This window comes from Ursus americanus, chromosome 6 (genome assembly GCF_024610735.1).
Source record: "Ursus americanus isolate L20-20 chromosome 6, mUrsAme1.1.p, whole genome shotgun sequence".
NCBI lineage: Eukaryota > Metazoa > Chordata > Mammalia > Carnivora > Ursidae > Ursus > Ursus americanus.
In genome coordinates, this window is record NC_142132.1 from 9,915,194 (window position 1) to 9,937,400 (window position 22,207).

Sequence of the window (22,207 nt, forward strand, 5' to 3'; positions counted from 1 at the left end):
ATTGGCTTTTTAGTCTCCACAGAGTCACTTTATCAAATTACAAGTAAAATTAAATGGAAGTCTGCTGACTTCTAATACAAAATTAGTGGATCAAAACATTTTTATATAAGATATAAAAAGACAAGCGAGGTTATTTTGTAGGTTTTTTTTTTTCTCAAGATTTTATTTATTTATCTGACAGAGAGAGAGACAGCCAGCGAGAGAGGGAACACAGGCAGGGGGAGTGAGAGAGGAAGAAGCAGGCTCCCAGATGAGGAGCCTGATGTGGGGCTCGATCCCAGGACTCTGGGATCATGCCCTGAGCCAAAGGCAGACGCTTAACAGCTGAGCCACCCAGGCGCCCCTGTTTTGTAGGTTCTTAGCTGCACTGTTGTTAAGGCACACCTGAGTTCCACCCTATCCGTTCTGAAGCTTTCATAGGAGCAGAGATGAAAAATGGCCACATGAAGGTGGTAGCTTAGGAATTCCCTGCTGTAGCCTTGGTTTTTGGTTTTTGTTACGTTTTTTTTTGGTTGGATTTGGGGTGGGGGTGGTAATTCTCTGTGCTAGAGCACTATTTTTAAAGTCAGTTGCAAGAAATTGTTAACATACCCTTAGATTCATGCACTGGTGTGTTTTAAAGATCCCTATATGTCTGACTACATGATGGGGTATTTCTGTACCATTATCTATGGGCCCCAATCGCAGAGACTCTGATGGCCCCACAGTGTATGCTGAGCATCCGAATTCCCTAGAATCCAGACTTCCCACATGACTCTAAGATGCAGCCGAAGTGGAGAGCCAGTGCAGTAGAACGTAGCTTATAATATGTAATAGTGTTTTCTCTGGGAGACTGGCAGCGCTTTCTTCTCCCTCTGGGTCCATTCATTCATACAGAAGTTTAGATGAGCCCTCAGGGGTGACTTCGCATGGGGGCAGGTCCAGGTCTGTGACCCGCACTGAGCAGGGGGACCCTGCCCATGTGCAGTTCCAGTCAGCTGACTCCGAAGCTCCCTCCTGTTTCTAGGAACACGGCAAGCAGGCTTTCTCCATACCCAGCTCTGGCTCACAGCTTCCCATGGTACAAGCAGCACAGATGTGAGCTCTCTCTTTAAATAGAGGCTTAGGGACCAAGTGGGAATTATCGTTCGTGCTGAAAACAATGGCACTGCCTTTACTGAGGTAAACAGTCGTAGCAGTACTGCTGCTCTTAGCACTCCTCTTGTGCTGGATGCTTCGTATTTATTTATTCACCAACACTTTAACTCTGGGCGGCTTCTTTTGGTTTAACAGTTTTTTTTACTAGAAACGTGAGTGATAAGATGCTTGTGATTATTACAAATATGATGCGGAAAGTGGAAGTCGCACACCGTATCCCAGTGCACGTGCACGTGAGCACACACATCCACACCCCTGGCTCTGCAGAGGTAGGCACTGTAGAAATTTGGTAGGAAGGGCTCGGGTTCTTTCCTGTGCATATGTTTTTTAATTTCAATTTTTAGTTATATCATTTATTTAAACATACAATTTATGCATATAAATTAAATCATTCTAAAAATATCCTGTGGCTTGTTTTTTACATTAACATTGGGTTATCTTGAAAATCTTTATTATTATAGAATGGACTTCCTCATTCTTTTTAAAAAATAAACTTTTTTAGAAGAGTTGTAGCTTTACAGAAAAATTGCAGAGCTAATGTAGAGCGTTCTTCCATACCCCAGGCCCAGTTTCCTCTCTTGACAGTATCTTCTATTTTTCTCATTCTTTTTTTCAAGTAGACTTTTTTTGAAGCAGTTTTAGGTATACAGAAAAATGGAGCAGAAAGTACAGAGAATTTCCATCCGCCCTCCAACTCCCCCCTCCCGTTTGCCCTATTATTAGCATCTTGCATCAGTGGGATACTTTTGATACAATTGATAAGCCAATACTGATCAATTTTTATCAACTGAAGTCCACAGTTTACATTAGGGTTTGCTCTTTGTGTTGTACATTGTATGAGTTTTGACAAACGTATAGTGACATCTATCCCCCATTGCAGGATCCCACAGAATAGTCTCATTCCCCGAAATATCCTCTGTGCTCCACTATTCATCCCCCTTCCCTGCCGCAGACCCCTGACAACCACTCTTTTTCTGACTCCACGGTTTTGCCCTTTCCAGAATGTCATAGAGTTGGAATCCTACAGTATGTGGCCTTGTCAGATGGGCTTCTTACACTTAGTCATATGCATTTAAAGTTCCTCCATGTCTTTTCATGGCTTGAAAATTCATTTCTTTTCATAGCTGAACGATAGTCCATTGTGGGAATGTACCATGGTTTGTTTATTCATTTACCCATTTGGAAGACATCTCGGTTGTTTCTTTATTTTGGCAGTTATGAATAAAGCTACTTTCAACATTCGTTTGCACGTCTTTGTGTGGACATAAGTTTTCAGCTCCTTGGGGTACCTGGTTGGCTCAGTCAGTAGAGCACGGGACTCTTGATCTTGGCGTTATAAGTTTGAGCCCCACGTTGGTTATAGAGATTATTTTTTTAAAAAAATAAAATCTTTTAAAAAACTGGAAAAAAGTTTTCAGCTCCTTTGGGGAAATACCGAGAAGCATGATTATTGGACCATATGGTATAAGTGTGATTACTTGTTCTTTCTTAATGGCTGCATACCATGATATATATTATTGATAATCATTACCTTCATTGATGGACATTTAAGGTTTAAATTTTTTGCTATTATGTACAATGCTACAACATACTTTTAAATATACATCTTTTTGCACACATACTAATATTTCTGCAGGACTCATTCCTAAAAGAATTGCTCTGACCAAGACTATGTGAGTTTGCCTTGCAAAAGGCAAGTTGTAGACTACAGCCTCCTACCATCAGCTGCACGAATTAGTATTTTCACATCTTCCTGAAGCTCAAGAAAGAGATTTGGAGGTCAGACTTAATGATGGTAACTGATTCCGTGCACATGGATGAAGTTTCCTAGGGAGAAAGTATAGAGCGAAAAGAGAGGATGGCCTAGGACAAGACGTAGGTAACCCCCAACTTCTGATGGTCAGGTTAGGAATTACCCTGGTGGAAAGAGAAGACCTGGGGAAAGTGTTTGTCAGAAAGGCTGGAGTGGATTTCAGGGTAGAGGACGTGGTCCTCTGCGTTTACACTTTGCTGAGGGAAATGAAGACTGAAAGGTGTTCATTATATTCAAGAACAGTGAGACCTTTGACCTTAGTGAATAGAGTGACGGGGCTAAGACACACATTGAAATAAATTCCGCGGTGAGTGGGAGGTGAGTGGGAGGCACGAGGAAATGGCCACTAAGTAAATATCCTTTAAAGGAGGAGAGAAAAGTTGAGTGAGATAGCTGGAGGGTAAGCAGAGGCCACAGAGTTTTGTTTGTTTCTGCCAGAAGGTAGTCTTAAGCTTTCGTGAAAGTTAGTAGAAGGGAACTAGTAAAAAAATGGATTACAGGAGATGTATTTTACATCTCTGTAATTTACAGAGATTGTATGCAGATTGGGTTGAGGCCAAGAATGGGGAAGAGGACACATTTCCAGATTGAGACCTTTGGCAATGAAAAGTGAATTTGTATTTGCTCTTAAAGTAAAAATACCATTATTTTGAATTGAACTTTACGCCCCTGGAAATTCTCAAAGATTTTGCTCTGTTTGAAGGCACTTTTGGAAGTCTCTAGCTCAATTCCAGATCCCTTGGGAGGAAGCAGAATTAACCCAATGCCGAGTTCATTTGTTGGAAATGAGCATTGTAGCTAGCTTTCATTGTAAATGGCTTTGTGACTCACTGGGGTCACGTAACAGTGATTACCTGTTATCACGATAATAACTTTCATGAATTGTCAAATATGGAATTTAAAGCTATTGATTTAAAAAACTAATTTGTCAAACCAACTGAACATCATAGATCATAAAATGAACTAATTCGATGTATTTGATGATCAAAATATTAACCGTTATCCATGTATTGACTTACATTAAAAGCAGTGTTGTCCTTTCCTTTGCCTTTTTTCAGATTTAATAAATATTAACATTTTTATTCTTAATCTTGATAGATGAATTTCCAGGCATTATGATCTCTAACATGTCAGAAGAAACAAAATCCGAAAATACCTCAATAGGCTATAGTGATGGGAATATGTCAGAACAAAATTTAACAGTTAGTACAAATGTAGTGCTTGGGTTTCAGAATACACAAATACAGTATGATGAGAGGCTGAAGAAAGCAGCTTATTAGCATTTGTGAATTTCTTATTTTGAAATTTCAAATTTACAGAGAAATTATAAGACTAATACAGAGAACTTCTGCACACCCTTCACCCAGATTCCCTGCTTGTAAATATTGGCCTTCTCACTTCCTCGCCTTTATTCTGTATTTTTTTCTGAACCATTTGAGAATAAGTTGCAGATATATTACTCCATCATCCTTAAATATTCCAGTGTATATTGTCTGAAAACAAGGATGCTTTCCTACATAACCAGCCATCCAGACCAGGAGAGTAGCAATATTGTATTACCACTGTCTAATCCATACACCCTGTTCAGACTTCCCAGATTTTCCCAGTTATGTCCTTTATGACACACAAATGCATGCACAGACATGCAAACCCACTTCCTGTTTTTTTTTCTTCTTCTTTTTGAATCCAGAGTGCAAGTCAGGATAGTGTGCTGCATTTACTGTCATGTGACTTCCGTCTCCTTTTGTCTGAAACAGTTCCTCAGTGCATACCCTTGTCTTTCATTACCTTGACATTTTTGAAGGTACATTCCAATCGCTTTGTAGAACATTCCTCACTTTTGTTCATCAGCTGTTTCTTCATGGTTAGATGCAGGTTACGTAGTTTTGGCAAGAACATTCTAGAACCGATGGTGTATTCTTACTGCATCGTCTGAGGAGGTGCACGCCGTCCACCCATCTCACTGCTTGGGCACTTGAATTTATATCACTTGGTAAAGTAATAAATGCCAAGTGTCTCCACTGTAAAATTAGTAAGTATTTTGTATATGTTAATAAGTAATGAATATCTTGTACAGAGATCCTTTGAGACAGTGTAAATATCCTGTTCTATCAAACTTACGTCTGCTAGTTTTTACATCCACGAATGATGATTCTTGCTTGAATCATTTATTACTGAGATGACTGCCAAATGAGGATTTTCTAATTCCATCACTCCTTCTACTTCTGTTGATTGGCATTCTGCTGGAAGAGAGAGCAGTCCCTTTTCCTTGTTCATTTATATCAGTGTGGACTCCTGGAATCCTAGCATTTTAGTCAATGTATTATAATCTCTTGCTCTCATTATTTTGAATGCTCAAATTGTCTCAGATTTGGCCAGCAGGACCCTTTTCAAGGTGACTCCTGCGTTCTTTTTGACATCTCCCCATCATTGTTTGAGTATTTAATTACTTGGTTGCACAAAATATTCCAGGCTCATCTTATACTTTCCATGATCCAGCTCTGCATTCAGGCCTTTCTCTTTGAGGAGCTCTCATTTTTTTTCATGGAGAGTATATTTGGAAAACAAGATCTGGGCAGTAAGTGTGCCCATCACTGCAGGGGTTTCTTTGCTTCCAAGTCCTCTCAGCAGACAGATCTAGAACAGATAGTGTGTGTGTGTGTGCACACGTGCACAGGCGTGCACACATACTTCTGTCTTTACATCTGTTTGTCTATACAAGGTATAAGAACCGTGAGTTTTCACCAGTACCTCCAGTTCTAATCCAACACAATAGAATTTGTTCTAGTCTTCTGTCTCTCCCTTCTCTGGCAGAGTAATCTGACTCCCATTTTTCTCAATATATGTATTTATATAACCAGTTCCCTTGCATGTTACTAATCACTTGACCTCACAGGTCAGAGGTGGCCCAGTCCTGCCAGCCCTGAACTTGCCAGACCACCTCTTTGGCTCCAGCCCCAACCCCTTGCACACAACAGCAGCTGTGCAAACCAACTTCCCCTTTGTCTTGGAGAAATTCTGTAATGGCATGTTTTGTGTGTTTTAGTTTACATTTCTTTCATTATATTGTCATCAGTTTTTAAATGTAGCCTTTATTAGGGTAAACATTGATGGTGAAATAGGAAGTATTTAGAGAGTATTCAAGGGTCAAAGCACATAGAGTAGGGGCGCCTGGCTGGCTTAGTCGGTGGAGTGTGCAACTCTTGATCCCAGGGTTGTGAGTTTGAGCCTCACGTTGGGTATGGAGATTACTTTAAAAAAAATAGAATCTTAAAACATAGAACAGAAATTTGAGAGAATACAGCCCTTATTCATCATCAGAAGAGGGTTATTACCGTTTTACTTAAGATAACAGTATTAAGTCCTCCTGGCAGTGTGCTGAGGCAGGAGGTAAAGTTGGTGTGATTTTTGCACACAACTGACTTTGGGTGGTATCGTCTTGTTTTCTTCAAGTGACCTTTTCCTCTGAGCCAGGAGTTATTTTTAGTTACCGTCATGTGACAAGTTTAACAAAATTACGTAGTTTTTTTTTTCCTTAGCAAAATGATATTTCACTAAGTCAGTTAGGCAAAAATGAAATAAAAGTCATCTAGATTGGAAGGAAGAAGTAAAATTATTTTTATTTAAGAATGTACTAAAAAACTATGAAAACTAATAAATGAGTTCACCAAGCTTGCTGGATAAAAGATCAACACACATACCAGAGGGGAGGTGGGTGGGAGGTTGGTGGGTGGGAGGATGGGTGAAATGGGTGATGGGGATTAAGGAGGGCACTTGTGATGAGCACCGGATGATGTATGGAGGTGCTGAATCACTGTATCGTACACCTGAAACTAATATTACACTGTATGTTAACTAGCTGGCGTTTAAATAAAACTTTAAAAAATCACACAAAATCAGTTTTATTTCTATACACTTGCAGTGAACAACCTAAAAATGAAATTAAGTAGGGGCGCCTGGGTGGCACAGCGGTTAAGCGTCTGCCTTCTGCTCAGGGCGTGATCCCAGCATTATGGGATCGAGCCCCACATCAGGCTCCTCCGCTATGAGCCTGCTTCTTCCTCTCCCGCTCCCCCTGCTTGTGTTCCCTCTCTCGCTGGCTGTCTCTCTCTCTGTCAAATAAATAAGTAAAATCTTCAAAAAAAAAAAAAAAAAGAAATTAAGTAAACTATTTCATTTATAATAGTATCAAAAAGATAGAATTACTGTTAGGAATAAATTTAACAGAGAAGTATAAAACTTACAATCTGAAAAATACAAAATATTGTTGAAAGAAGTTACAAAAGAGCTAAGTAAATGGAAAAACATCCCACATGTATGGATTCGATGACTTAATATTGTTGAAATAGCAGTAGTCCTCAAACTGATTTACAGAGTAAATGCAATCCCTATTCAGATAACAGCTGGCTTCTGTGCAGAAATTGACGGTTGATCCTAAAATTCACATGAACATTAAAGGAACCCAGAAGAGCCAAACAGTCTTAAAGAATAAAGTTAAAATTGTGTGGTTGTCTCATATAGATATAGATATAGATACAGATATAGATATAGATATAGATAGATATAGATATGTCTCTCCATGGACTAGAATTGAGAGTCCAGAAATTAACTCATATTTATGGTCAGTTGATTTTCAAAAATGATACCAAGACCGTTTTCAGTGGGAAAAGAATAATCTTTTCAACAAATGGTCCTGGATCAACTGGATATCCACAGACAAAAGAATGAAATTGGTTCCCTGTTTCACAGTGTATATAAAAATTAACTCAAAATGAATTGTACCAAAGTGGAAGAGTTAAAACCAAAAAACTCTTAGAAAAAAATAGGAGTAAGTCTGCATTACCATGGATTAGGCATGATTTCTTAAATATGACACCCAAACAACAAAAAGAAAAAAATGAATAAATTAGGCTTCATTAAAATTTAAAAACTTTTATACTTCCAGAGACACCATCAACAAAGTAAAGAGACAGTCCATAGAACAGGAGGATGTATTTGCATATCGTATATCTGATAAGGGTCTAGTATCCAGATTATATAAACAACTCTTACAACGCAATAAAAAGCTCAGCTTCAAGTGGGCAAATGATGTGAATATACATGTCTCCAAAGAAGATAATATGAATGTCCAACAAGCACATGGAAAGAAACTCAGCATCATTAGCCATCAGGGAAATGCTAACTGAAACTGCGGTAAGATATTATTTTATTCCCACTCAGAGTGGCTATGGTCAAAAAGACAGGTAATATCAAGTGTTGATGAGGATGTGAAAAAACTGGAACTTTTATACACCGCTGATTGAATAGAAAACGGTGCAGCCACTTTGGAAAACAGGCTTGCATTTCTTCAGTAGGTTCAAAATAGAGTTACCATATGACGCAACAGCTTCGCTCCTTGGTATATATTGAAGAGAAGTGAAAACACACAAAACTTTGACATGACTGTTTACAACGTTATTCATAATAGTCTGAAAGCATAAGTAAAACCCGTATGTCCATCAACAGGATAAGTAAAAAGTGCTGTGTCGGTACAATGGCGTATTATTTGGCAATAAAAAGGAATGAAGTGCTAATTCATGCTGCAGTATAGACAGACCTTGAAAACACTTTGCTCAGTGAAAGCAATAAGTCAGAAAAGACTGTGTATGGAAACAGAAAATAGATTGGTTTTGCCTAGGGCTGAGGGAAGTTGAGGGGGGTAGAGGAGTGACTGTTAATACATATGGGGTTTCTTTCTGGGATGCCGAAAATGCTCTACAGTCGATGGTGGTGATGGCTGCACCAGTCTGTGAGTACACTAAAGACGATTGAACCATACACTTGAAGTGGGTGAATTGTATGGTCGGAGAATTATATCTCAATAAAGCTGTTATTAAATGGTGTTTCACGTGAGCCAAGTTATCTAAACTTGTTTTCATTTTGTCCGAAAGAATATTCCAAGTGAAATGACTGGCAACATTATTCCTTATGGATGATGAAAATGGGTAATTCTCCCTGGTTGCTTTTGGATTCCCAAAGCAATTTTTCGAGCCTCCCACCAAGTGGACTTGAAGAATTAGCTGATTGAGCTGAGTTCGTTTCTGTCATATGTACTATGTGTTCCTTTGCCAAGCCCTTTGCTCCCCAGACTGAAATATTCCTTTCACAGATTCTCCCCACCTTCCTCCGCAGTGATTGAAACATTTGTTAATACCTCCTGTCACTCGAAAATGTTCTAAATCATATTTGAGTTTGAACTTTCCAGAGTTGAGTTTGGTTTCAGAGTTGAGTTCGCAATTTCACATTCTTCCGTTATGTCACAATTTTACCCAACTATACTTAGCTTCATTCACATTGCCAGGTCTGCCACCTGTACCACCATCTTCATGAGAAACTATAAAGTATGTAACTTGTTTTCATCTTTATGTACTAATGCTGTAGCAAAACTAATGAAGTTAAGAAAATAGACTGTTTCGGGGCGCCTGGGTGGCACAGCGGTTTAGCGTCTGCCTTCGGCTCAGGGCGTGATCCCAGCTTTATGGGATCGAGCCCCACATCAGGCTCCTCCACTATGAGCCTGCTTCTTCCTCTCCCACTCCCCCCGCTTGTGTTCCCTCTCTCGCTGGCTGTCTCTATCTCTGTCAAATAAATAAATAAAATCTTTAAAAAAAAAAAGAAAATAGACTGTTTCATCATTTTCTGGAAAGCCTAGACGTTACAAGAATAATGAATGAGTTAAATCCCCATAAGAAGGAGTAAAGCTTTCATCTCTAGATTCTTTTCCTTGGAAAGCACTGTGATGTGCAGTTCATCTCCTATGAATAAAAATCAAGCAGTCGTTGCCCATCATGATGAGTTTTCCTTGAAGCTGAAAACATCATTGATTTAACATCATATTCGTATTGCCAGTGATCAAATGCTCAACTCAGAGTTTGCAGGATTGCCTTTGGTTTTTAGTTTATGATATTAAATTGTGATACGTTAGAGGAAAAAAAGATAGAAGAGCTCCTTGTTGGCACACATTTCCAGGACCTCCCAGTAAGCTGGCAGTTTCCCTTGGATGAGATGGCAAATAGTCTTTAATCTCAGAATGACTTATTTTTCTAGTCTCCTTGGGGTCCCCTCGAGAAGAGGCCTATTGTGCTGTATGGATTTAGCTATGTAGGTTTTTGTCTACAAGCACTGATGGCATTTATCAGGCAAGCGCTTCAAGGTGATCACAAAAGGCCTTGTGAGGATTGGGTTGCTCTTTTTCTTTCCTTTAGTAAATAAATCAACTTGTTTTTGGTGTTTTAAGTATCTGGCAGGATTTTTCTTGTTTAGGTTTTTAATTGGTTTTAATAAATGTGCTAGGAATTAGAATTAGCCATCTTTGCAAATAAAGCCCAGAAGCGATTTTGTCTATAATGATCATCGGTGGTTTCTTAAGTGTTGTGTTTTTTTTTTTTTTTAACAATTAAGACTTTATTTTTAATTTTATATTTTTAAAGGGAGAAGACGCATGTGAGCAGAGGGGGAGGGGCAGAGGGAGAGAGGGAGCATCTTAAGCAGGCTCCACACTCATTGTGGAGCCCGACGTGGGGCTCGATCTCAAAACCCTGAGCCAAAATCAAGAGTTGGACCCTTAACCCACCGAGCCACCCATGTGCCCCCGGTTTCTGAAATTTAATATAGTATACTCATTGAAAGGGTGATTGATTTGACTTTCTGGCCTTAACTTAAGGTATGGCTAGAATGTGATCCCAAACTCCTAATATTTAAATGCATTCTCTGAAATTGTTAAGCACTGGTAATGTGGATGGAAGTTTGGTGAGACAGGGAGAAGGTAGGAGAGAAAGCGTTCTGTGTGGGGCCTGACGTCACTCTATTTGTTTATTTCTAGATTATTTGAGTTTTTACAAGCATTACTTCTATGATTAAAAAAAAGATACAAAATTTAAGAATGAATGTGCTTATTATTGAGTATTTGGTAATTTTGTTGACTAATTCCCAAAAAATTCATTGAGTTAGTTCAAGTTATTGAAATGTCAAGTTTTTAAAAATTTATAAAAGTGTATCTTTCTTTATTTCTCTTACTGTATGTCCTGTGGCTCCGTGTAACCCTCTTTCTGGCAATTTTAGAGTCGTATCTGTGGGTAGGCAGAATTCTAGTTTACATTTCAAGTTTGACTTGTGACTTAAGTCTTTTTAGGTGGGGAAGGAAGTGCGTTAGTGCTGCTGCTTATCTCTATGATGTTTCAGTGCCTTTTTTTGTGGTCAGAGTGTTTTAATGGGGAAACTAAAGAATTGAGGCAATTAAGAAAACTAATTTGTATTTCAAAAAATTAATAAAAAGCTTTGGATAAGTGAATTGATTATAGAGTCAGTGCCATGTTAAACAACGACAATAACACTAACCCCACAAACTTCCAAAGTATTTGAACACCAAGACCAAATATATTTGCATCTTCAAATAACTTGGATATATTAACACTAAAGAGAATGAGGAGAGGATTTTAAAATTCATTATTACTTCTTTCTTTGTAATTAAAAAGTGAATAGCTGGTCGATACCTCCTTTTTTTAAAAGATTTTAATTTATTATTTTTTTAAAAGATTTTATTTATTTATTTGACACAGAGAGAGAGCACAAGCAAGGGGAGCGGCAGGCAAAGGGAGAGGGAGAAACAGACTCCCTGCTGAGCATGGAGCCTGATGCAGCACTCCATCCAGGGCCCTGGGATCATGACCTGAGCTGAAGGCAGATGCTTCACCGACTGAGCCACCCAGGCGCCCTAAGATTTTATTTATTCATGTGAGAGAGAGAGAGCATGCGCAGGGGAGAGAGGCAGAGGGAGAAACAGGCTCCCCACTGAGCTGGAGCCCGACATGGGACTCGATCCCACGACCTGGGGTCCACAACCCGAGCCAAAGGCAGACGCTCAACCGTCTGAGCCACCCAGGTGCCCCTAATAGCCTACTTTTTAAGTGTATTATGCACTTGATTACTTTGACTCAGAACCAGGCCTCAAAAGTATTTGGAGTAAAAAGAACTAGGGAACTTGATTGATTTCTGTGCTATAAAGCTCTCTAAAAATGCTATAAATCAATTTAGAAGTTCTGTGAAAATTAATTATAAATGTTTAACAATAGATGCAGCGGCGTGCCATCACAAGCCAACTTGGAATTCAGTGATTGAAGCTTACGTATTTGTAGTCTTTCTCCCAAATTTGACATGCATATAATTGAAAACTCTTCCTGTAATCTTAATAAAGAGAAATGAAATCTATATTTTGACAAATGAAATGATAAAAAAATTCCTACTCTTTTGAAGGAGCACTTTAAAATAGTTTCTGTAAATTCTACATAACGGTGGGGTTTTTTCCTAATCTTCTATTTTTATTTTTATGTGTCATATTAGCAAAGAATAAAAATTAGAGAGTGGCATTTCATTCTAGATAAAATAAGATAATGGCATATCAGTTCTTACATTTTTATTTGATAGAGTGTTCCAGTTTGAATCTTAAAGTACGTTTATCCTAAAATATTTTAGGATAAAGGTTTAAACGGTTACACATCATTCTATAAACTTAAATATAGATGTCATGTGGGGCCATGAGCAAATGATCAAGAAAGAATTCTTGAGACGATTTCGGTGCAAAAAGCTGCTTTTATTACAGCACTGGGACAGGACTCATGGGCAGAAAGAGGTGCATGTTTGTTGTAGGAAGCTGGTGGTTATATGCTTAGTGCTCAAGGGGGGGGAACGTGCAGGGAGTATTAAATCATAAATATCTCCGAATTTCTGCTCATAAAACTACTTCTGCAAGACTTCTCTGGTGCTTATCATTCAGCTGGATGTTAACTATCAGTGAGACGTACAGGCAGTCATGAGACCCTTTAAGAATGTAGCAGCCGGCACGTATTCGATCCTTATCGGAGCTGTGCAGGCTATAGGTCAGCCTTCTGGGCTAAAGGTGAACATTTTTCTGCTGCTGTCTCTCATCAGACATATTTTAAAATTCCAATTTAAAAAATTCAAAGGTTTTTGATTTAGAAGATTTCGTAAAGTTTTGCCAGTGTTCTTGCTCCTTTGCTGTTGTCAGTGACCTTTACCAGTTTTCTATTTGTATTAGACTCTAACCGTACTTGAACCTACCTTTTTCCTGCTACACTTATATGCAGGTGATGGAGTTAGTTGTCTGTTGCAGTATGTGGACATTAAAATGCCTGAAATTGACATCAGGAACCAGGTTGTTGCCCTTTTCCTGTGTCACTTACCCTAGTAAGGGGTGTGGAAACTTAATAAGTGCGAAATATTTCATTGTGTTAAAGTGTGTGGATTTTCCGCGTCAACTGGACAAAGTAATTTGTTAAGAACACGTATTTTGAAGTTGGTATGTTCAACCAGAGCACCAAAACCACTTCAGGTACTTACAACAGAGAACATTTAATTCAGGGAATTGGTGATACAGAGAGTGATGCTGCTGAGAGGCGGGCAAGGCACAGAGTGACCCAGAGATGAGCAACAGCTGGAAGCCACCGCCACTCCTGAGCGGCCCTTGAGCCACTCCTGAGCCACGCCTGGGCTACCGGTAGAAGCTGGAACCTTGACCATTTCAAGAGTAGGAGCTGGAGCTGCTGCCAAAAAGCAGAGCCACGGAAGAAAGAGGAGAGATTCTGGGGAGAAACCCTGGCTCCATCTCCCCCAGCTCCAGCTTCTTGCCACGCAGAGCCAAGCAGTAGAAGCAGGGAGGGCAGACAGGCCCAGGCGTGGCGCTGGAGAGAAATCAGCAGTAGTGAGGGGTTGGATGCCTGCTCCTCCAGATTCTGTCCCCCTTCACCCAGGTCTCCCCCGAATGTGTCCTGGGTAAGGCGAAATCTAAAACTACACCGGCACTCGGTTCTGAGGACATGAGGGCCCTCCGGCTGGCATCCTTGCTGTTCCCTTTCCCAAGTCTGCATGCCTTCCCAAGTAGGGTTCTGAGTGGACCAACGTGGCCTTCTCTGACAGTGGAGAACTTCTTTGGGGCCAGTAGTACATGATTAGCTTGCATCTCCCTCTAACAAATTTCTAAACAGGTGTAGAGTGCAGTCAGTTTTGGAATGCCCTAACTCACTTTATCACTTTCTGATAATTGAGATCAGCCAGCCTGTGATACTAGTCCATAAAATGGGAGCTCTTTTAGATATTGGAAGAATAGTGTGACTTCTGTTTCTTCTGAAACTGATCTTGGATGATTAATCCAGACTAATTAATGAGTACCCAGTAGAGGAAACAGGATCAGTTGCGGAAGAATAAACATTTAATTGTTGCTTCCATTACACAATAAGAAGGGGTGTAATCCAATCCAAATGTTCAAAAACATAGAGCCTTCCGTGAGGTACCCAATAAAATGTTGACTTTATAGCGACTCTATTGTGAAAGCTATTATGACTTTTATGATTTGACTTGAAGAAGTTTATGGCTGAAAGATCCTGAGAAATCGTCTAAAAGAATCCTTTTGTTGAAAAGAAAACTAGCATTTCCACTTTTCATTTTCAGAAGACCCAAATTAATTCTAAAAATGTCTAAATCAACCTTAAAAACAACTTTTTAAAATTATAAAAGCTTTATGCCAATTACAGAGAATCCAAAAACTGAGGCGAGTGAGTGAGTGACTGTGTGTGTGTGTGTGTGTGTGTGTGTGTGTGTGTGTGTGTGTTTCCCACAACGTGAAAGGCTCCTCTAATACTCCTGCCTCCAGGGTCAGACTCGTTCATTCACTCAGCAGATACGTATGGAGCACCTGCTGTCAGGCGATGGACTAGATACCGGGGAAATATGAGTGGGCAAAACAGTCACAATTTTTCATTTAATTTGTATTCTCGTAGGACTTTCTGGTGGAAAAGGAAACAGGGAATAAATACGTACGTCAGGTGGTAGTCAGTGCAATGAAGGGAGTTAAGGAGAACAAAGAGAGCCGGGACGCTACTTTATAGGGAGTCAGGGAAGGCCCTTTGAGGAGCCAACATTTGAAGTCATATGATGAAGCAAGAGGGCGAGCCATGTTTTTTTCTGGGGGAAAGAACGGGTCTTTCTAGGCAAAGGGAATGGAGAGAAGTACTGTAAAAAGGTTGATGCATATTTGCTCAGATTTTTTTCTGTGCATATACTAGGCTTATAATATAAAGAACAGTTTACACTGTACCTCGGTTTTCTTTTTTTTTTTTCTTTTTTTTTAATGTTTTTTTATTATATTATGTTAGTCACCATACAGTACATCCCTGGTTTCTGATGTAAAGTTCGATGATTCATTAGTTGCGTATAACACCCAGTGCACCATGCAATACGTGCCCTCCTTACTACCCATCACCATGTACCTCCGTTTTCTTCACGTAACAATCTGCCTTTGTCTTTTTAATAGCTGTGTAGCATTTTATTAGATGCATGTATCTTATTTGACCAGTTCTCCATTGGTGAACATTTGTGCTGTTTCCAGGTTCCCGGTACTGCTGAGAGTGTGGCTGTAGACACCCTCATGCACATGTAAATACTGATGTGTGTGTTTTTCTACAGTAGTGATTCTCAACCCACCTTCTTTTTAAAATTATTTTTAAAAATTTTATCTATTTATTTTAGAGAGAGTGCGAGTGGGGGAGGCACAGAGGGGGGAGGGAGAGGGAGGGGAAAGAATCTCAGGAAGACTCCGTGCTGAGCCCAAAGAGGGGGTACTCGATTTCATGACCCTGAGATCATGACCTGAGCCAAAACCAAGAACTGGGTACTCAACCAACTGAGCCACCCAGGCTCCCCAACTCAACCCACTCTAAAAGGCTTAAGAAATATCGAAGGTCAGGTTTTATTCAGACCAGTTTCTAAATCAGGATAGTCTGGAGGTGGGATCCAGGTCTTTTTTGTTTTTTTGTTTTTTTTTTTTTAAGATTTTATTTATTTATTTGACAGAGAGAGACAGCCAGCGAGAGAGGAACACAGGCAGGGGGAGTGGGAGAGGAAGAAGCAGGCTCTCAGCGGAGGAGCCCGATGTGGGGCTCGATCCCAGGACTCTGGGATCACGCCCTGAGCTGAAGGCAGACGCTTAACGACTGAGCCACCCAGGCGCCCCCTTTTTCGGTATTTTTTAAAAGTTTCTCGGATGATTCCAGTATGTGGTCAGGGTTGAGAACCGCAGCTGTAGGACGATTCTTAGAAGTGGCCTGGCTGAGTCAGTGATAAAAGACATGGTGCATTTTAATTGATAGTGTAAAGTTGTTCCCTGTATTAGAATTAGGAACAACTGCCAGTAGTAGAAACCTTAAGTAAGTTGGCTTAAACAAGATAGTTTCTTTTTTCTATGAAATTCTTTACATAGGCAGTCCAGGGCTGGTACGGTCATTTTATCACACAGGGTCCTCAGGTACCCGGGTTCCTTCTGGCTTTTGTTTTTTCTGACCTAAGGGAAATCTAATCGAGAGAGAGAGAGAGAGAGAGAGAGAGAGAGAGATTAGTGCTTCATGTTGCAGGCAGCACAATGAAGGGAGGGTTGAAGGGCACAGACCAGCTGTTCTCCTAAAAGATGCCTAGAAACTTCCACGGGACACTTCTGTTTGTATCCCATTGGCCAGAGCTTGGTCCCAAGTCCATACCCAACTGCAGGGGAAGCTGGGACACAGGCTGTCCTCCAGGCGACCAGTGTGTCCTATAGAAGCCAGGGCTTTGTTTATCTGAAGAAAGAGGAGAACCGACAGCCGCAGCCACTGGCCATCCCTGCCCCATCCCCCCGGGGAGCTGTAAGCATCTGCCCTCTGCCCCCAGAACCTGTGCCCAGTGCCAGGACCTGCTCGGCTCGAGTCCACCCAGGCCCACGAGTTACAGAAAGCTTGGCTGCAGCGATGAAAACCTCAGACAGGACATCGGCTTGGGGGAGAGGCAAAATCAGTTCAGTTCAGACTCAGGAAAGACCGTTGCAGACTTGACCGTGAGGAGATGTGTTGAAGGCCCGTTTTTTAATTGCATACAATTCTCTTCTGACATTTTCACGCTCTCAGGGGAGGGAAGCTCTTACCCGTCAGCAGGGTGTCCTGTCATTGCTCACGACGTCCTCAGCCCTCCTGCCGCACAGCCTCGTTGGAACGTTCTGCCCAGGAGGACATCTTCGGGCGGCATTATTATTCGAATGAAATATCGTTGCACTTGGATATAAAAAGTAGTTTGACACGTGACTGGTTTTAATGACTCTTCTTTGTCCTTGCAGTGGACGAAGGTCGCAGTAAGGAGCCTGACCGTTTGCAGGTGTTCCATAAGAAAGCCATAATGCCTTACGGCGTTTATAAGAAACAGCAGAGGGACCCAAGCGAGGAGGCGGCCGTGCTGCAGTACGCGGGGCTGGTGGGGCAGGCGTGCTCCGAGCGGATGCTGCTGCTGCGGAACTGACGTCATCCACGCCCCGCACCCCTGCGCCCCGCACCCTGCACCCCTGCACTCCCGGGCCTGCCCACAGATGAGATGTTTTTTATTTTGACTCTTCTATGGCTTTTCTAGAATATTTTGTGGCGATGCATTTGTGAGAATTTCCTGGTTAATATAAAGATTTTAAAAATAGGTTCATGACCTCGCCTTCTCGTGGGGGTTTTATCATTTTGGAAGTTTCTTTTATGAACAAGATACGGTATAAACTGCTTGTGTTAATATTTGGGAAAGTAAAATGAATAAGTGGATCTTAAGTCTTTTAAATCACCGTCGTGCTTTTTTTGTCAAAGAAATTACAGCAGACTTTTCTCAGATCCACGTAAGACAGTAGTTTATGCTGCAAGACCGCAGGGCTGGGGGAGAAGGCGGGGAGTCGGTGTTCTCTCTTCGAAAACGCCTCTCAAGAGAACGGAGCTGATGCCGCTCAGTGTTCAGTATCACTGCCAAGTGCTTTGTGGTTGATAGAAAACTCAGAAAAAGAAAATACAGACCGGGAAGAAAGGACATGGTGTGACCGTCAGATGGTCATTTACCCAGGACGGCTCCCCTCACGGCTGTTGTCTCCACACGGTTGTTTTTTTCCGAGAATGATTATTACTCCCAAGTAATCTTACTCTCAAAAGTATCCCAGTTTGGACAACAAAATATATCATTACCCTAGTTGTATATATTATTTGCTCTATTTCTAAAAATATAAGAAATGAAGGTTTTTGTAGGGTTTTGTTTTGTTTTTTTAGAAAAATGTTAGCTCCTGTCTTGACCTAAGACCCATCAGGAGTAACTATACACTAAATTTTTCACTCCTTGGAACTCAGGACACTTGCCTTTGGTTATTGATTAAAAATTAGTTAATATCTGACTGCTTTTATAGCTGTGCTAGAAATCACGTGTAATGAAGCGTAGGCGTCATTTCGACCTCTGTTCCCAGGCAAGAGTCAGCAGTGCTAGCTCCTTGTCCTCTCACTTTCTTTTGGCCCCTCACCCAGTCAGCAAATGTCCCTTGTCCACCCCGTCAAGGTGGCAGACGCTGTGCTGGGAGCAAGGAGGACCACTCAGCGCTACCAGTTCACAGAACGGACTTGTGTTGGAGACGATGGACGACAGAGGAGGGTTAGTTTCCTTGCTCTTTCTCAGCTGACCCCCATCTGCTGCTGCCGGCTGCTTGGCCACGGAGTTCATTCCATTCCCCGTTTTGCCTGTTTCCCATTGATCTTTTTTAAAAACCATATTATAAAACGTAGTACTTTGAAACCCACTTACTGGTTTTAAACTTTTCTCCTAAATGCACTAAATTTAGGTAAGACATTAGAAAATAATTTCAGTTAGCTAAAAGAAGGCTCATAAAACAATGATTTTTAAAATCACATGTCTAGAAATTAAGCATCCAAATAAACTGTGTATTTATTCATTCAGACAGGGTGTGTGTGTGTGTGTGTGTGTGTGTGTGTGTGTAACACCTGCCACGTGCAGGTTCTTTGCCAACTGAAGATAGAGTAGCAAGGAAAGGCATTTTCTCTGATCTCGTGGATTTTGCATTCTTCTGGGATTTTATTCTTCAAAATAGTCTCCCAAGAGTATTTGATAGACTCTTGTTTGGAGCTGCCTTCGGAATCTATGGAACTTTTTTTTCTTTTTCCCTCTTAAACGAAGATAGCTTAATGTTTTTAGGATTACAAAATGGTACTCACTGTAAGCAATACAAACATTAATAAAACTGTAAAGAAGAAAGTAAAATATAATCTGAAATTCTACCATACCAGAGACAGACAGATTTGTTATCTGTCTACACACAGACATATATAATTTGGATATAAATAGAATTATGCTCTATACACTGTTTTGTGGACATACCTGAATTTTGAAAGAAGTTTCGAAGTAGAGCTTCAGAAGTGTTGTGAGTAATCTGAGTACTAGGAAAGTCCGCGGGGTAGGGTCGTTGTTACCCTTGGCATTGGAATGTTCGCGTTGCTACCAGCTGTGTCACACCCGCTTTTACCTCCGTGGTTGGCAGGTGGAACAGCAGCCCTGAAGATCATAACTCTTGAGTATCCCACGAAGAGAAAACCTGGCTCTTACATCTTACCACAACTCTGGTTTCCTCCTGCAGAATTCAGTGAGGGTCCCTTCAGAGGAAAGTGAGCGATCACATCCCTGTGGGAACCGGGGTGCTGCCCCTGAGGGCGGCATTCAAGGCTGGCTGCAGTGAACCGCCAGAGAGAGCGGGGCACGAAGATTCTTCTGCTCAGTTGCTGTACTCATGCGCTGTTCTTCTGGGAAGAGAGAGCGTATGGACCCTAATGAGTTCATTATGTGTTCTTTTGCACCCTGGCTGAGTATTACTAGCGTGCTAGAGAAGGACAGCAAGGCAAGCGGGTGACCCGGCTTTGCCAGTCGACGTGCAGTCTAGCTGAGAAATCTGGTCTTATGTTCATGGCTTGCATCCAAAGAAAGACACTCGAGAACCTTTCAAAGACAGTTTCTATCTTCTCAAGGCTGGAAGCTGCACGCTACCCTCTTAGAGTTGTAGTTCCTTTCTGGATGCAGGTAAATTCACACCTGCCGCCTCGTCTCGGGAGCAGAAATGTAATCGAGGTTTTCCACGCTGCCGAGTTTATTTAAATTCTTCCAGTTCTGTGAGATTTTTATTATTTTTTAAAAATGTAATCTGAGCACTTTTTTTTAATATTCTATAAAAGAGGCTATTACCAAATGAATATATTATTCATTTGATTAAAATTATTTAGATAAGAAATTATTAGTTTATCTTTGCTTTCAGACAACGTATCCTATTTTTTATCCATTTTGCAAAATATCGCTTGTGTGCGGTTTTTTAACATAGCAGAATCTATTATGTAAATGAACCTTTTCAGATATCTGAGCAGTATCTGGTTTGATTTTATAGGCTTTATTCTACTGCAGTGTGAATAAAAATGAGAATATGATGTCCAGTTATCTAGAATGTGTTGGTGGTTGCTAACTTTAAAGAAAAGAAGGAAGTGAAATGGAAACATAATGTTTGAATTAGAAGTTATTCAAATGTGTATTCTCTTCCAAAAGAAAACCAGTGACTATAAAGCAAAACACGTTTGATTGCATGTGGTATTTTTTTGCTCTCGTGTATGCCTTTTGAACAGTCCATTTGATAACTGTTGAATGAAAAAAATAAAGCTGTTTCTATCTTCAGTGGCTCATGCTGGTTGATACTTCAAAGACATAAGTCTCCATACTTTTCGATTTTTTACTACATTTACCTGTAGAATATGCAGAAAACAGAGGTAAAACACTGGCTGTATGAATCATAATATCTCATTTACAGTAATTACAGGAATTCCAGGTCGTTGGGTTACCTAAATCAAAGCATGATGGATTCCTTTCTCTGGGATAAATACAAATACAATAAATCTCACTTTAGGCAAAACATCTGGATTTCACATGATAAATTAGGAAATAGCCATTCTTTTACACACAGGGATTAGACGTAGGATTTACGTAGCAAACTCAAATACAATTTCTTTTAAAAAGCATAGTTTACAGAGAAATTCGAATAAATATCTCATAAAGCAAAGTGTACTTTAATCGTTCATAGTAGTACACAGTATATTTATGGAACACGTTTTCAAGTGTTTTGTCTTTTTTACAGTAAAGAGGACCCTAGTAGGTTTAGGATAAAATGAATCCTATTTTACAAGTGATTTAAATATTGGTTATAATTCCCACTGACTTTTTTTTTTTTTTCCAGAGCGGAAGTAGCTTTGTTGTTTTTCTTATTTGAAGTGAACAGTGTTCACCAGGAACACTTAGGCAGTGTAGAAAAATCTACCAAAGAAAATACAAAATCACTTCCCATGCCATCAGTAACCACCACCCCTCCCATTCACATTTTGATGTACCCTTTCAAACTTTTTTCTACCTACATGGATGTATAGGTCTTGTTTTATTTTTAAATAAAAATGGGATCATGCCATGTGTATTGTTTCATAATTTTGAACGTTTTAATCCATTGTGAACATGAAAATAAATGAAGAAGTAATTGAGGAAAATAATTGTTTTAATGGCTGTTCGATTAGATACACTCCACTGTGTCTAGGATCCTTTGAGAAAGGGGGCTCAAGACAAGCCCCCCCTCATGGGCACTCAGAGTTGTAATTGGCCGGCATTAATGGCTCTCATCAGTTCTTCGTAACACTCTGTCACATGGTTCTTTTCCCTATGCATTTCCCCGACAGTAGGGATTTCCTCCGAACTTGAAGGTTCAGGTATAGCTTTTAAAAGTTAGTAGCACCTCCTCTCATTGTCCCTCAACTAAATATTTTCTGGGAGACTATCTTACCATTTTTGCGGTTTGAATGCCTGTAAAATTTCCAATTAGAAAATGTCTAATTTAAAAGCTTAAGATTATTTAAAACAAATTAAGGTTCTGATTCATTGATTCTTTATACAACAGAGGTCCTTAAAATGGGTACCAGGAAAGGGTGGGCTATTGTTAGTTTAGCCACGTTTTTTGCTTTGAAAAATATGTTGGCTTTTTAAGATTTAATTCTAAGTAAAATTGCATTTTCATATCCAGTTGGTTGTTGCAGTTGGTATCTTCAGTCCAGTCCTGTCCAGGAAACAGTTTCCTATTGACGGTCTAATTCTCAATCAGACCAAGATTTGAAGTTGCTACATCTATTCTGCGTGCCACGTTTTTATTCATTTAGCACTCCGAAATAGCTTGCAGATTTTTATCACTTGGGTTCCTCACCGCATCTCTCCACCTGCAATATGAAGACGCAATTCCAAATGGATATGCTGTTCAAAAACAAAACAAAACCTGGGGTGCCTGGGTGGCTCAGTTGGTTAAGCGTCTGA

The 22,207-nt window shown here is 40.3% G+C and overlaps 1 protein-coding gene and 1 long non-coding RNA gene across 14 annotated transcripts in view; one reads left to right on the plus strand and one right to left on the minus strand.

Annotated features, from left to right (window-relative positions):
- Positions 1–20,539, plus strand: part of ATE1 (arginyltransferase 1) — a 161,524-nt gene extending 140,985 nt beyond the window's left edge. For 12 of the 13 annotated variants that reach the window (XM_087862639.1, XM_087862636.1, XM_045803310.2 and 9 more), the window contains one exon: positions 17,142–20,539. In XM_087862639.1, the coding sequence (XP_087718765.1) occupies positions 17,142–17,320 (179 nt within the window). In that variant the 3' untranslated portion in view covers positions 17,321–20,539. The remainder of the gene's footprint in view (positions 1–17,141) is intronic. The other variant, XR_015724702.1, reaches the window with a different exon arrangement.
- On the minus strand, positions 15,103–17,144 carry LOC148109754 (uncharacterized). The gene is made up of 2 exons (XR_015724705.1): positions 16,953–17,144; positions 15,103–16,351 (listed from the first exon to the last, which is right to left on the minus strand). It is a non-coding gene; the product is annotated as an uncharacterized LOC148109754 (long non-coding RNA).
- Positions 20,540–22,207: the final 1,668 nt, after the last annotated feature.